This window comes from Anomaloglossus baeobatrachus, chromosome 3, assembly GCF_048569485.1.
Source record: "Anomaloglossus baeobatrachus isolate aAnoBae1 chromosome 3, aAnoBae1.hap1, whole genome shotgun sequence".
Lineage (NCBI taxonomy): Eukaryota > Metazoa > Chordata > Amphibia > Anura > Aromobatidae > Anomaloglossus > Anomaloglossus baeobatrachus.
Window position 1 is genome coordinate 605,496,037 of NC_134355.1, and position 16,614 is coordinate 605,512,650.

General features: G+C 38.9%; 1 protein-coding gene across 10 annotated transcripts in view; it reads right to left on the reverse strand.

Moving 5' to 3' along the window:
* Positions 1-2,149: 2,149 nt before the first annotated feature.
* The window catches only part of MYT1L (myelin transcription factor 1 like), a 746,199-nt gene continuing 731,734 nt past the window's right edge, over positions 2,150-16,614 (reverse strand). For 9 of the 10 annotated variants that reach the window (XM_075341066.1, XM_075341065.1, XM_075341070.1 and 6 more), the window contains one exon: positions 2,151-5,241. In XM_075341066.1, the coding sequence (XP_075197181.1) occupies positions 5,101-5,241 (141 nt within the window). In that variant the 3' untranslated portion in view covers positions 2,151-5,100. Of the gene's footprint in view, positions 5,242-16,614 lie in introns of all 10 variants that reach the window. The other variant, XM_075341068.1, reaches the window with a different exon arrangement.

Consider the following 16,614-nt stretch of genomic DNA (forward strand, 5'->3'; position numbering starts at 1 on the left):
AGGTGCATAACTAAATATGACATACAATGACAAAAAAAAGACAGCTGCACTCTGAAATGCTAAAGCATGCAAACCATGTATGTAGGAATATAGACATGCATTACTGCTTAAGGATATCTAAGAAACAATTTAGATATTTAGCATGCAAAAATGGCCATTTCTATATCGGCTCTGTAACCATGTCAAGGCAGTCTCATATTACTGGGAACCTGTATTGAACTGAAGCCTCTCTGTGTTAAAAACCTCCATGTATGGGCAAATAGGAACCTGTTATAAAGAAAAAAGTCACATGTGGCTAATGCGGGGAGGGGTGGACATGCAGACCCCATAATCTAAAAAAGACTGATGGCACACCCAAAGTTGTAATGTCAACAGGTGCATAACCAAATATGACATATAATGACAAAAAAAGACAGCTGCACTCTGAAATTATAAAGCATGCAAACCATGTATGTAAGAATATAGACATGCTTTACTGCTTAAGGATATCTAAGAAAAAATTGAGATATTTAGCATACAAAAATGGCCATTTCCATATCTGCTCAGTACCAGGTCAAGGCAGTCTCATATTACTGGGAACCTGTATTGAACTGAAGCCTCTCTCTGTGTTAAAAACCTCCATGAATGGGCAAGTAGGAACCTGTTATAAAGAAAAAAGTCACATGTGGCTATTGCGGGGAGGGAGCACATTCAGACCCCATAATCTAAAAAAGACTGATGGCACTCCCAAAGTTGCAATGTCAACAGGTGCATAACTAAATATGACATATAATGACAAAAAAGACAGCTGCATTCTGAAATGCTAAAACATGCAAACCATGAATGTGAGAATATAGAAAAAAGTTTGTTTAAAAGAACTGAGAGTCCTCTATAGTTGATACCTTTTAATGGCTAACTGAAAAGATGGTAATAATAGCAAGCTTTCGAGACTACTCAGGTCTCTTCATCAGGCTCAGTATAACACAAAATCTGAAGAGTCACATATTTATACATAACAGGACATAGAATGGAGCAGTAAAGAAGACAAGTTATGTGAAGCAGAACTATCAGTATGGCAAGGGGGCAAACTGTTGTGGCCATAAATATTGTTGTAGTTCATAGAAAAACAGTGTGAAGTTTTTATTGTCCTCTGATTAGGGTCTGGTCCGGGCTGGGATGCCTCCAGATGCTCTGAGGAACACATTTCTTAATTGATGTAAAAAGACATAAATCCATGTGACATATTCATTCCCGCTCTGAATGTGTCAAAGGTCATCATAAGTTTGTATTTCCAGACTCTCCTGTCTCTTTGGGACTTGAAATTTTTTTTGTGATAATATAGACATGCATTACTGCTTAAGGAGATCTAATAAAAAATTGAGATATTTAGCATAAAAAAATGGTCATTTCTATATCTGTCCAGTAACCATGTCAGGGCAGTCTCATCTTACTGGGAACCTGCACTGAACTGAAGCCTCTTCCTGCGTTAAAAACCTCCATGTGTATGGGCAAGTAGGAACCTGCTATAAAGAAAAAAGTCACCTGGGGCTAATGGGGGTAGGGGTGCACATTGAGAAGGCATGAGCCCATAATCTAGACAAAAAGACTGACAGCACTCCTAAAGTTGCAATGTGAACAGATGCACAACTAAACATGACATATAATGACAAAAAAGACAGCTGCACTCTAAAATGCTAAAACATACAAACCATGAATGTAGTAAAATAGACATGCATTACTCCTTAAGAAAATCTAATAAAAAATTGAGATATTTAGCATACAAAAATGGCCATTTCTATATCTGCCCAGTCGCCACATCAAGGCAGTCTCATGTTACTGGGAACCTGCACTGGACTGAAGCATCTCTTCATTGGAAGGCTTCTTGAAGGAATAAAAAACAAGTGGAAAATTCCTTTAAGCTTACCCCATTAGGTGGCAACACCCCTTTACACACATTCCATGCCTTTCCATACCCTTTTCCTGTCTCTCTGAATGAAAAAACCTTATCATAAAATTACTAAATCTTGGAAAATGTCAGGTAGGTTTTGTGAGTCTTCTGGCAGTCAAGGAGGTTTCATCCAATTTTGGGAGCCGCCTCATATATTCCAGGAGAGTTTCAAAGAATGGTAGTAACTTGAAAAAGTTAAGAAGAAAAACCAACATAAAGTCTAAAACTATCAGCTGAATATTTATTTGCGATGGTACATAGAGTAGAGTGAAAATGTTGACTCTTCGTAGACCCATCGTGCTAGAAATATGGCAACGCGTTGTTTTTTCTCTTTTATTTAGAGTAAGATGTGTTGACATCCAGCATGACAAAATTTGTACAAAGTTCACAATTTAAAAATGAAGTATCACAGCAACTTGTGATTCCACACATTTATCGCAAAATTAAAATGTCATCAACAAATCCATGCCGTGTAGTACAAAAATAAATCAAACTTCAGTTCCACAGAGAGCACAATAAATAGTTTATACAAAATTCTGTCTTAATAAATGATTACTTAAATTAAACTTAGAAATGAATATGAACAATAATAAGTTAGAATAAATTATAAACTTCGATGACTCACAATAAATTCATATGAAAGATCAGCATTCTAATATGTGACACTTTTTTTTGTGATCCCTATATATAATAGTCACAGATAGGTTTTTGATTTTGATACAGTATCATGTACCACCATTAAATGAGCAGCAGGTTTGTGCTTAAAATCCCTTTCCATTGTACATAGGTGATAACAATAATATTCCCAACTGATACTATCTATTAATCTACTGAAAGCATTACTATATTTGCGAATAAGCTGCAGACACAATGCCGTGGAAAAGGCTAATGTCAGTATTAACAATGGTCAACCCCTTCCGAAAAAAAAAAAAAAAAAAAAAATATTTTTTTTTAATTTTTTTTTTAATTTTCTTGGGGGTATGTATGACATGGATATGGCAGAAGGTGAACATCAAGCACCTTGCTTCGGCTTTCGAAAAGGCAGTTCTGAGCATGACCGCTACGACTAAGAGCACAACAGAAAGACAGGTCTTTACAGAGAACATTCTGCAAAGCCCCCGAAAAGTAATTACATAATCTTCTCCCAGCTAGTTATTAAAGTCCTCTTGGAAAACTGTTAGCATTTGTACAGTGAATAGTATAAAGTGCCGCTGGGATATACATATATTTATACATATATATACCGAGGTTGAGTATTGTATTAGAATATTAGTTGTGAGATCCCTGTAACCTCCCTTAGCGATATTATTGAAACAGCCTTCACGGCTTCCAGTATCTTCTGTCATTTTTTTTTTGTTTTTTTTTTAAATATATTTTTTTTGTAATTTTTTTTCTCATTAGTGTCACAAAGGCTATAGACACGAAAAAAATTGCACACCTCCGTATATTATGGATATATAGGACAAGGTAAGTGCAAATCATCAAACTGGCACATTGTGGGGACAATGACCCTGTAAGTCCTATTTTGCTAAAAATATTTTTTTTTTCATTTTTTTTTAAAAAAAACCCATCTTTTTTTTTCATAGCAAAATTCTAAAAGTACATTGTACTTTCTGCATAACATCAACACGTGGAAGGAAAAAGATATGCGATTTAAATAAAAAATAAGAATCCTTTTTTTTTTTCTTTTTTTTGACATCTTTATAAACACAACATCTTTGACTTAAAAAGTGGTCTTATGCATACGATTAGTGCAGTCGTTTAGAAGAACGTAAACGATGTTAAAATAACTAAAAAAAATGAAACAAATCTGCATTACAATGAGCACGATTAAAAAAACCTAAATAATAATAAAAAAATAAATAAAAATAACTCAATAATAATAAAAAAAAAAAAAAAAAAAATAATTAAATAATAATATAAAATAAATAAAAAATAAGTGCTGTTTGAAGTTTGGTCATCTAACAAACTTTGTTCATTTTTTTTTTCCAATGAGGAAAAGTCCAACAACAATCACAAGCTGTATAGGGGGGGAAAAATGGTTTTACCTAAAAGTTTAAAACTTAGAAGGTTTACGTTTTCCTCTAAACCTTCTTTTGGATTTATTCCAGGGATCAGAAACGGGTTTTATTTCTTTTTTTTTTTCTTTTTTTTTTGCATTAGTTGTAAAACCCCCAATTAAATGAGAAGACGATGCAAAAAAAAAAGGCAACGTAAAATGTATTAAAAATAGTGTCTTTCATCCTCGATCAAAAAAATGCAGGAATCCAGTACGACGCAGTTCTAAGGGAAATTAATCAATCCAGGAGTGAAGGGTGAATAGTGGCTATTTCTCCAAAGTCTGTTTGAAAAAAGATCAGTAGGAATTATCTCAACGTTCTCTTCCAATATAGTTCAACGATGGAGGTTCCCTTATTGAGATCAGATGACGTCAAGTTATGAATGAAAAGTGCTTATAAGCTGCTTCGCCTCCCCCCTCCCCCAACAGGTTCTCATAGCTTGATGTTGTCAAAAATTTAGAGTATATCTTACAACTCTCAAATATCCATTCGTCCAAGGTAAAAAAAAGCAAAAACAAAAAAAAAATCATTGAATTGCCTAAAACCAAAAACATTTGTCCTCTGCTCGAAAGGTCCTTAAAAAATAAAGCGATTTCACCTTACTGCTCGTTGTGGAACAGTATGCACATCGTGGTGTTTAGGTTCTTCCATACCATAAAATCTCCAATATTTAGACATTTTTGTAGAAAGTGGCAGCAGATTGCAATACCATTTATAAGTGGACTTTGTCTTCTCCAGTTCGAAATACTAAAATGTTGATCACCAAAGCGTAAAAAGGAAAAAAAAAAATCTCCCCTCTGATTCTTTTCGGCAGCTTCCCTTTTTTTTTTCAGAAATATATTTACCTTAAAAATGTGCATACATTAGCAGCTATAAACATTACATGGCATATCACACAATGTTAGCTTATATGAAAACGTACAAAATGTGAATGTATTCAAAATCTATTCAGCAGGTACTATTCTTAAAGCAAGACATCAAATCATCATGGAGTCTTGTAAGCATAACACTGTCTCAGATGAATAAATATATATAACACTTTTCTGGTAGATTACAGCAGCAGAAAACAAGAGGCATCTTCTTTTATTTTGTTGTTCGAGCAAAACCTTCTGTTTAGACTTGTATTCCTCTTACAGCTTGCTTTATGTTTTCCAGAAGTGCCTTATTTTCCGGGCTTTGATAGCGATCTTGATTTGTATACATGTCCGTCAATGTGGTTACGTAGGCATCAAAATTTTGTTCGTTGATGGGATCCTATAAGATAATAAACAATCAGAATTATTTTTGGGGTATCCTTTCTTGGTTTTGGGTAGATTGTACACACATCACATTTATGCCACATTGTTCACGAGTTTTTTTTTTACCCAACGCGTTTTTACACTATATTACAGTTCCAGAAAAGTGGATATGATTTATGAAATCTCATGCACATGTTGCTTATTTTTTTTCCCTTGGAGATTTGAAGCAACATCAAGTCTGTAGCATGTCAAGTCTTTCATTGTCTCTATTGAATGGAAATAAAAAACATATATAAAAAAGCACACAAAAACTCATCAAAAATGCACATTTTTTTATGCAGCATTTTTATTGCCAAGAGACACGTTTTTGATGCAGAAATGTCTGCAGGAAATACTTAAAGAGACCCTGGCACCAGATTTTGTCCTTCTAAATTAAAACTTGCACCTTAAGCAGCTCCTCTGCTGCATTCCATGAAGGTGTGCGTTACCCCCTGAAGCCCCTGTAGATCCCAAAATAGTTTTATAAAATCTACCATGCTGTATGTAAATTGTCTTTTGGGCATCCTAATCTGCGCCTCCTGTCCCTCCTTTCACCCTCCTCCTCTGCTGATTGACGTGGATGATGTCTTGGAGGCCATCCATGTAGGCGGGAAAAATCTCGCACATGCGCAGACATTCTCTCGGCTTGCGCAGGCAGACTTCGCTTCAAAAATAATGCTTTGCCTCTTTAAGTGATTGTGGAAGTCTCAGCTTCTAGACCCCAAACGTCTCACATTTTAATAAGATATGTCCAAATATATTCAAACGACAGACAATGAACTCTAAAGATAGAATACATGCATGACATGCATGACCCCTGTAGTGCAACATTGGAAAACACAACATTTTTGTCAGTTTTTCGGTTGAACATTATGGTGTATAATTATTTAAAAAAATAATTACAAAAAAATTTGTGGGTTCAAGCCGTATATTTATTGACAGTCAGGTAAAACCAGGCAGCTGGGGCTGGGATTCTTGGCAGCCTGCAGTTGCCCCTGGAAATGGAGCATTTTTTCTTAGCGCCATTTCCAGGTGCTTAACCCGGCTCATCCAGCGGCCCTAATGGTGGTGGCAGGCTGGGTAATAAAGAGGTTAATACCAGCTTTGTATTCTCATCTGGTACTAAGCCTGAAATTCATGGTGTCATGCCAAATTAGACATGGTCACAATGAATTTCTAGTAAACAGTAAAAAAAACAAAACAGAACATGGATTTTTTTTATAAGAAATAAAACAAAAAAAAACATTTAGAGACTCCATCTTTATTAAAAAAAAAAAAAATCCTTAGGCTGACGTAGTCCACAGGTAGAGCAATGTCAGCTCTGCTTCATCGCTCTGTACAGACAGGCGTCAATACAGAGTGAGAAGCAGGCTGACACTGAGGCTGGAGTTCCACTTGCGCATGACTCGTGCAATCTCGCATCGGCATCACCCTGCACGGACTGACACTTTCCGGACAAGAGCGCCTCAGCTGCATAGAAATACATGCAGCTGACCGCTCCTGTCAGGAGAGTATGCGGCCGTACCAGATGATGCGATGCGACACTTGCACAGTGACAGTCAAAGTTCAGTTAACAGGACCATCGAAGACATCATAGCCATCTGCCTAGTCTGTAAGCCAATGTCTGTACAACATTCATACCAGACTGGTCACATGGCTATTACATCATGGAAGGTCCTTTAGTCTGTGGTTCTTACAAGGGGGCACAGCAATGATCGGACGCGGAAGCAGAAGCGGCCGGGACGTGTTGCGGGACCTGTAAGTATTATCATAATGTTTTTTAATAATGTGCTTTTTTTTTTACAGCCCTTGGACCCGAACTGGACACGAACTGTAACACAAGCTTCCCAGAAAAGCTTGTGTTCGGGATCGTGTATACGATCACTATGTGTTCGGTACGAACCCTGAACTTTACAGTCCGGGATCGCCCATCACTAGCATTACTTCAATTCTCTACTAATCAGTCTTTCTTTTTATTTCTTCTTTTCTATTGATCCTAAATTCAGCAGCCATTCGCAAATTTCTGTTCAACAACTACACAAATGCATCCACCCTATCCAAGTCACTTCACTGGTTATTCATCCACTAGAGTAGAACATAAATTGAACAATCTCAACCTCAAATTTCTCCACAGTTCTGTACTATCCTATATCTCCTCTCTCATCTCTTTCTACCACCCTACACATGCTTTCCAATTTCCTAATAATATAAGCCTAACATCTTCTATAATTTGAAACTCCAAATCCGTTCTCAAAGACTTATGTAATGCACCAGTTCTTTGGCATGTACTACCCTAGACAATCTGGTAAATTTCCAGTATACATAGTTTTAATCATGCTCCAAAATCACATTTCTTTAGACAGGCCTATCAGTCACCTAGCAAATGTAACTGTTTTCAGTTCTCGCTTCCTATATTTTCCTTAGAATCTCGTCATTTCCTTCATCTGTTTCCACACCCTTTAGGCAGTTGACAGCACATTGTATCTGAATATATAGGGATAGTGGCTGGTGATTGGTTCATGTAGATCTAAATGAATACCCCTATCATATAATTAGTTAGACCATACAATACGAACATTTTTCACATTTTCTGTCACTCCTGCTTAATTATACATTTTTATAAGGTCCTTCACTCTTGTTTGAATATTTTTTCCACTTTATTTTTATTTTATTTTCAAAATAAATTCAAGGATAAAAAGCCTACAACCTGCAATAACCCTCAGTCTGATAAGGCGTAGCACGACCATCTCTACCCTCATCTACAGTATCCTCACTTATCCTTTGTAGACTGTGAACCCTCACGGGCAGGTTTTCTCCTCCTGTACCAGTCTGTGCCTTGTATTGTTTATGATTATTGTACTTGTCCCTATTATGTATACCCCTTTTCTCATGTAAAGCGCCATGGGATAAATGGTGCTATAATAATAAATAATAATAATAATAACAACAATGCCAAAAAAGAAAAAAGTGCTATCAATATAATCCACATTTATATATCTACCAATGACCTTACCATATATATTGAGTAATCATACAACTTATTATATAAAGGACTCACCAACATCTCGTCCTCAGACTTATTAAAGTAATCAAAGAAACTAGGATATACTTAAAGTGATCTCTGGTGTCGATCAATAAATGAGTCCCAAAACAACCAAGTCTCTAAAAATGTATGTTGAGTAGTAAAACATGGCTGTCAGTTGCTCCATTGCACGGATGTCCTTTATTCACAAATACAGATTAGACCTTAAACGGAAGGAGGAGCAAGTTTTTTCCAGAATACAGGGATCAAGCATTTTGCCCCAGTCAACATAGCTGTAATAGAAGTCTTGTCCTAGGCTGATCCATATCCTTCGGAAACACAGTTTGTAAATATAGGACCAGGTGTAAGAGAATATGTCTACCCAACATCTTCTTGATAAGTCCACTTCCTTCCAATAAGTTGTTGTAGATGGACATGATCAAAAAATATAATAAAGAGAACCTTTTCTTAAGTTGCATCTCCAGCAAACCTCTGATATTGTAGGGTTAAGTTATGTAGAAGCTCAGTTATGTAGAAGCTCAGGGACATGGTTCCAAGTCATAAATATTCTCATTTGGTTCTCCTTGTATAGTGTGTTAATCGAGGGCCTAAAAGATCTTGACCATATCACCTGCCGTAGTTGAGGTGATAGCTCTTTCTTTATCCACTTCTCCCATCTCAACAACATGGTGGAATGTTTATAATTATCAATTGAGGTATGGTTACCTGAGTATGGATATATATATATATATATATATATATATATATTCAATCAGACATTTAGTAGAAGAGCCCCGAGAGCCAAGAGACTCAAAATAAGAAGTACCAGTGGATCTCATTACTGATGAGAAACAACGAGTTATCTGCTGATAGTAAAAATATACAGATAAACATAGAGATAGTTTATGAGGGTTACACAATTCATTAAATATCTTTGGTTTTCATTTGGGAAGATCCACTATATTAATAATGCAAAAAAAGCCCATTTCTCAAGCTGTAAAGGGGGCTTTACACGCAGCAACATCGCTAGCGATGTCGCTGGTGAAAGCACCTGCCCTGTCGGTTGTGCGTCACAGGCAAATCGCTGCCCGTGGCGCACAATATCGTTAGGACCCGTCACACGGGACTTACCTGCCTAGCGACGTCGCTGTGGCTGGCGAACCGCCTCCTTTGTAAGGGGGCGGTTCGTGCAGCGTCACTAAGCGGCTGCCCAATAGAAGCGGAGGGGCGGAGATGAGCAAGCTGATCATCCCGCCCACCTCCTTCTTTCCTCATTGTGGGCGGCCGCAGGTACGGTGATGTTCCTCGTTCCTGCGATGTCACACATAGCGATATGTCCTGCCGCAGGAACGACGAACAACATCGTACCTGCAACAGCAACGATTTTCTGAAAATGAATGACGTGTCAACGATCAACGATAAGGTGAGTATTTTTGATCGCTAACACTTGCTCGGAGCTGTTACACACAACGACGTCGCTAATGACACCGGATGTGCATCACGGAATCCGTGACCCCGGCGATAGATCGTTAGATACGTCGTTGCGTGTAACGGGGCTTTTAGACCTTCTAGAAGGTGTGGGGTATAGAAAATTGAGTTAGAAGAGATACATACATAGCTAACTGGTATTGTATTCTGCATCTATGACAATTGTCTCTGGAAAAAAGCCATATGGCCTAATACTGCAAGGGAAGAGATATCATACAGAGTCACCCAAATCTAAGAGCTGAGATAGAATGGAACCATCCACAGATTTTCAATTTCTGTCCATTTGTAAAATGCATTTAGATTTGATCAAAAGGCCAAGTGGCATAAATATGTTGCATAATAGTTAATACTAATAATAAAAATTATAATAAAAGGCGACTTAAACACATACATAGCTGAATTGGGAATATGATGCCTTTCAGAGTGCCAAACAAAGCTCAAAAGGGACGTCTGAATCTTCCTCAGGGTTGCCAATGGGATTCTAATTAGTAAAGTTTCAAACTAAATATAAGAACTTAGGGAGAACGGACATCTTAGCTGCTGCTATCTTGCCCAAAGAGGAAATATGAATAGATGACCATTGTTTTAATTGTGAATCAACCTCCCAGATAAATGGAGGGGTGAATATTTAACTGAGTTTCTACCAATTTTAATTATTTTTCACAAATAAGATAGTTCAGTTTAGCATCCCTCTTCAATCAATAAGAGAGTGCCATACACGATAACATAAGGACATATATACAAGGATGGGGGACATATATACCAGGATGGGCCCAGGATGAGAGACATGTATACCAGGATGTGGGACATATATATTAGGATCGGGGAAATATATACCAAGATGGGGGACATATATACCAGGATAGGAAAATATATACCAGGATGGGGGACATACTGTATATACCAGGATAAGAACATGTATAGCAGGATGGAGGACATATATACCAAGATGAGGACTGTAGCTGAGGTCACAGGGATCTCATATGGTAGTATTCAAAGAATCCTTGCAAAAGAATTGTATATGAGAAAGGTCTCCGAACGTTGGGCACCAAAAATGTTAACCGATGAGGAAAAGAAGAAACGAGTTGACATTTCAATAGCAAATCTCGAAAAGTTCCAAGCAGACAAGGAGAAGTTTTTGTCACGTTTTTTGACCATGGATGAGACCTGAATCCACCACTTTGATCCCGAAACTAAACAACAATCGATGCAAAGGAAACGAGCCGACGAACCGACACCGAAGAAATTCAAAGTGTCAAGCTCAGCAGGGAAGGTTATGGCGTCCGTTTTTTGGGACGCTAAAGGAATTATGGTGGACTATTTGGAGTAGGGAGCCGCTATTACGGGCTCCTACTACGCAGAACAGATAAGAAGATTGCGGGAGGCTATCAAGGAGAAAAGGCGCGGAAAACTGCGGGCTGGAGTGCTGTTTCACCAAGATAACGCGCCGGCTCACAAAGCTGCAGTTGCCATGGCAACCATTCAAGAAGCGGGCTTTGAACTGGTGGAACACCACCCCCATTCGCCGGATCTAGCCCCCAGTGACTTCTTTCTATTTCCTCGCCTCAAGGAACACCTCCGGGGCAAGAAATTTGACGACAATAGCGACATGATAACCGCTGTTGGGGATTTTTTTGAGGGTCAAGATAAAGAATTTTTTTCGAATGGAATTCTAAGTTTAGAAAAGAGATGGACTAAATGTATAGACTTGTTAGGAGACTGTAGAAAAATATTTTTTTTTTAATATATTCATTGTGTTTATTATTGATTATAATTACTTTTGGATCGCCCCTCGTATATACCAGGATGGGGACATATATACAAGGATGGGGACATACTTACCAGGAAGGGGTCCAGGATGGGGGACATTGTTAAATAATGAAAAAGGATGGAGGAGGGGGCAACTCATATGCCATTATAGGATTTTGAATTCTACAAGAGATCATACATCTGACCAATATGCAAGGGAGTCAGGTCCACATTTTGCACCAAGGCCTATTGGACTCTATTTACTTAACTGGTCAAACACTGGTCAAAAGCTTCAATATTCCTTTTTCTCTAAGGAACCTTTTTGCAATGTTTGTGTTCAAATCCCAAATGTAAAACAAAGAAGTCTAGTTCTCTGCCTGTACATCAATGTGTCAATGGCTTCCTGCTAAAGACTTCAGAAAATATTAACAAATCATTATCTTGTGTAAGGGAAAGAACACAGGTTGCCAGGCTGGCATGATTTTAGTTGTAACAAACTGTAGATAAGGATCACCATTTTATTTAGTTAGTTCAAAAAGAACCTCCTTTCAAGGTCTCCGCTGGTTTACTTTTCTCAGTCAGTAACTAAGTTCCAGGCTGAGAATGTTTCTTCTTCTATTGAGGAGATATAAACATTGGTGACGTGGGAAACACTGCAAAATGAAGGTTCTTTTGAACCAAGGCTTGTCTTTTAGCCAATTTGTTCTGTTACTATCTAACACAGGCTGAGAAATCATTGTGAAGGAACAGACAGCTGATATTGAAAAATATATGCCATGCCTTTAACCATGGTAGAGAACAGATTGATAATGTCTGTGTAGACTGTCGCTGTAGAGGTGTAGACCAAGGGTGCATTCATCTTTGTGGTAGGTCAGCTTTGAGAGGTTTGTGGGAGACTTCAATCCTCTGAGGAGCTGTTGCATTTAAGTCCTGTGAGAAGTTGACCTTGTAGGACACACATTCTTCAAGTGGGTTATGAGAGATCTTTAGTCTTCAGGAAAATTGAGATTGAGTCAATCAGAGCTGTGTTTTTAAGCCTAATAGGAATATCCTTTAGTGCTAAATGGGTAAATTGACTACTTTGTGGACCGAGATTTTCCCAATGGCCCAGTTCTTGCTAACGGTGAAATCAATGACATGATATGAAAATCTAATTACTAGTAAATTTTATGAATTAGATTAAGAGAAACATTGTTACATTCATAGTACCTTATTCCAAGCCACAAGTAGGTAGTAAGTAGGAACGACTAAATCTGTGAAAATTTTACATTTGCTAATCCAAACTGCATACATTGTGTTGCATTAAAGAAAATGGATGTTACAATTACACTGGGGAACAATTTGAAAAACTCTGTTGAGTTAGGTTTTTGAGCTGATTTATACTAAATTGGCATGCTGATTCCAAAAATGTAGTCAGTTTTTTTCTATCACGTCAAGTTTTTCCTCCTCAACTTACCTGCCATAGAAGCACAATTGCACTGATTTCTGTAATAAGACTTGTTATCTGAGTACAATTCGACTCATATACTTTGTAAAAAACATGATAGTGTTAAAAAACATATTTGTCATGCCTATTTCTTATATATTTCATTTTTTGTTCATATTTGTACTATTTAAAAAAAACAAAAAAAACCCACTTTTTAGGTACAGTAGTTTACCGTATATGCCGGCGTATAAGACGACTGGGCGTATAAGACGACACCCAACTTCTGCCCTAAAAATATAGAATTTGGGATATACTCACTGTATAAGACTACCCCTCTCCCAAATGAAAAAAAGTCTGCTTTGATTGCAACATGTTAATTTTAATTCCGCGAGAGCCGTACAATATGTTTTTAAAGGGCCATTGACAGATCAATCGCTCCAATGTTCACTTAGTACAGCAAGGAATGCTCCTCCCTGCTGTATAAAGCCACAACTGGACTGAAACAATGGTACTACACTCTGCTACAAACAGACACACACAACTCTGCTACAAACAGACAAACACACACAACTCTGCTACAAACAGACAAACACACACAACTCTGCTACAAACAGACAAACACACACAACTCTGCTACATACAGACAAACACACACAACTCTGCTACATACAGACAAACACACACAACTCTGCTACATACAGACAAACACACACAACTCTGCTACATACAGACAAACACATACAACTCTGCTACATACAAACACATACAACTCTGCTACATACAGACAAACACATACAACTCTGCTACATACAGACAAACACACACAACTCTGCTACATACAGACAAACACACACAACTCTGCTACATACAGACAAACACATACAACTCTGCTACATACAGACAAACACATACAACTCTGCTACATACAAACACATACAACTCTGCTACATACAGACAAACACATACAACTCTGCTACATACAGACAAACACACACAACTCTGCTACATACAGACAAACACACACAACTCTGCTACATACAGACAAACACATACAACTCTGCTACATACAGACAAACACATACAACTCTGCTACATACAGACAAACACACACAACTCTGCTACATACAGACAAACACATACAACTCTGCTACATACAGAAAAACACATACAACTCTGCTACATACAGACAAACACATACAACTCTGCTACATACAGACAAATACACACAACTCTGCTGCTCTGTGGGGCCTGCACAGAGATCGCACAAGTCCCCCTGTGTTAGATATCTCCCCCATAGTGCTGCCCATGGTCCCTATAGATCGCACAAGTCCCCCTGTGTTAGATATCTCCCCCATAGTGCTGCCCATGGTCCCTATAGATCGCACAAGTCCCCCTGTGTTAGATATCGCCCCCATAGTGCTGCCCATGGCCCCTATATAGATCGCACAAGTCCCCCTGTGTCAGATATCGCCCCCATAGTGCTGCCCATGGCCCCTATAGATCGCACAAGTCCCCCTGTGTCAGATATGGCCCCTAGGCTGCTGCCCAAAGTAAAATAAAACCCTCTTTCCTTACCTCCTCCAGCGCTGAGCTCCCTCCTGTCTGGCTCCGTGCTTCTGTTCTTCCACTTCCTGGTTCTCAGTGCGGTCATGTGATCGGCACAGCAGGCTGAGCTCTCTGCATGCCTGATCACAGTGGAAGCAGGGACACGGGGAGAAACGCTGCAGGGGTAAGTAAAGCTTTTTTATTTTAGAATGAGCAGCAGCCTGGGGGCCAAATCTAACACAGGGGTGGGCATGTGCGATCACACTGGGACGCAGGCTCATATAATATGCACCGCTGCCCCAGCCCCTCACTGCGTGCGATTTCAGCACCATTGGAGATGGACAGCGGCTGTGCATATTATATGAGCGGGTGCAGGAGATCAAAGGCTGCAGCCCGCAGCGTTCCCCTGTGCTCCAGAGCTGCTGCCCCCACCTCCCCTGGACGCTGCAGTGTACATATATATATACACCCCCCCCGTATATCCGGCGTATAAGACGACCCCCCACTGTAGCCATTATTTTAAGGGGGTAAAAAGTCGTCTTATACGCCAGTATATACGGTACATATTTTTGAGAAGACAAAAATCCTATAGTTCAAAAACTTGACGTGATAGAGAAAAACTGAGATCATTTCTGGATTCAGCATCCAAAAATTAATTAAGAACAGTTGTCTGACCTGACTCCTAAAAAATTGTGTTCCCCAGTGTTATCAATCTCCTTAGGACTTTAAGCAGAAGCTCTATAATAGGAATTAGGGGTAAAGTGAATTTCTAATATAATTTGGAGAATGACCTAGAGCTGATTCGGCGTGTGGCATTGCCTGGGCTGTATGTGAAGTGGCATTTGCCAGTGCTGCTCTGTGGTCTTATTGACAAGGATAAGTTAGACTTTAGCTGTGACCTGCTAAGAAGTGTTTCTCCAGATTAGTTTTATTTAGATAAGGTGTACTTTTTTGGGAAATGTAGCAACCCTAGTGATTAGCCAGTTGCAGAATATCTGATTTTGACAAAACTTTAAAGAGAACCTGTCATGTTCCCAAATGTTATTAACCTGCAGATGTATGTTCAATATGCAGTTCAATGCTGTCTGGCTGCCGAACATAAAGTGTGGCTACGGGGAAAAAATGAACTTTATTTCTCCCAGGAGCCTCCAGCCCTTAGTCATAGAGGCGTGCACGGAGCGGCTTCAGTCGCCGCTCACTATATTATGAGAAGAGTCTGTAAGCACACCCCGACACTTTGATTGACAGCTCATTCTGCACAATAGCGATATAGCGTCAATCAAATTGCTATGTCATGCTTACAGCCACGGCTCACTGAGTACTGAACAATGACTATATCTGTGGCGGCACACCACTATGACTGAAAGCCGGAGGCAGCCAAGAGGAATAACATTAACTTACTTAAGATTGCCAAGCTTTAAGTAAGGTGGCCGAACAGCATTGTAACGTTACTACAGATTAACCTGTCATATCCCAAAATAGTATTAATGCTTTGGAATATGACAGGTAGAGTTGAGTGATCTTGCCAAGGATTGGCTCGTTCAGGATCGCAGAGTCCGCCTGAGATCGCCGATCAGATTGACGATCCTAGCCGAACCCATTAAATTTAATGGGAGGCAAAAGTGATGTGTTGTAAAATGGTTTAGAGGGCTGTAAAAGAAAGAAAATAAAAAAGGTTTCAAGCAGTACAAACTTACCAAGTCTCTCGCGGCTGCAGCATTACTTCCAGGTCCAATAATTATCTCTAATCCATATTCGCTGCTTTCCCCTTCCACTGGTGTCTTTGATTGGCTGCTATTGGACCACGCCCCCACCCTCTGAGACAGCTTCTGTGATTGGCTGGAATCACAAAAGCTGTCTGTGTTCTTATACTAGAATCACAGACGCTGTCTGTGGGCAGGGTCTGCCAGTAGCCAATTTGAGATGCCAGTGAATGGGGAAAGTAGAGAACATGGATTAGGGATAAGTATCGGACCTAAAAGTAGCCCGACAGCCATGGGATACTCAGTAAGTATGTGTAACCTTTTTGCTTCTTTTTTTTTTTACAATGGCCAATCACAGCCATGCTATGGCAGCAAGTGGATGGTTTTTACCATCCAATCATTTACCGATCCTTGGCA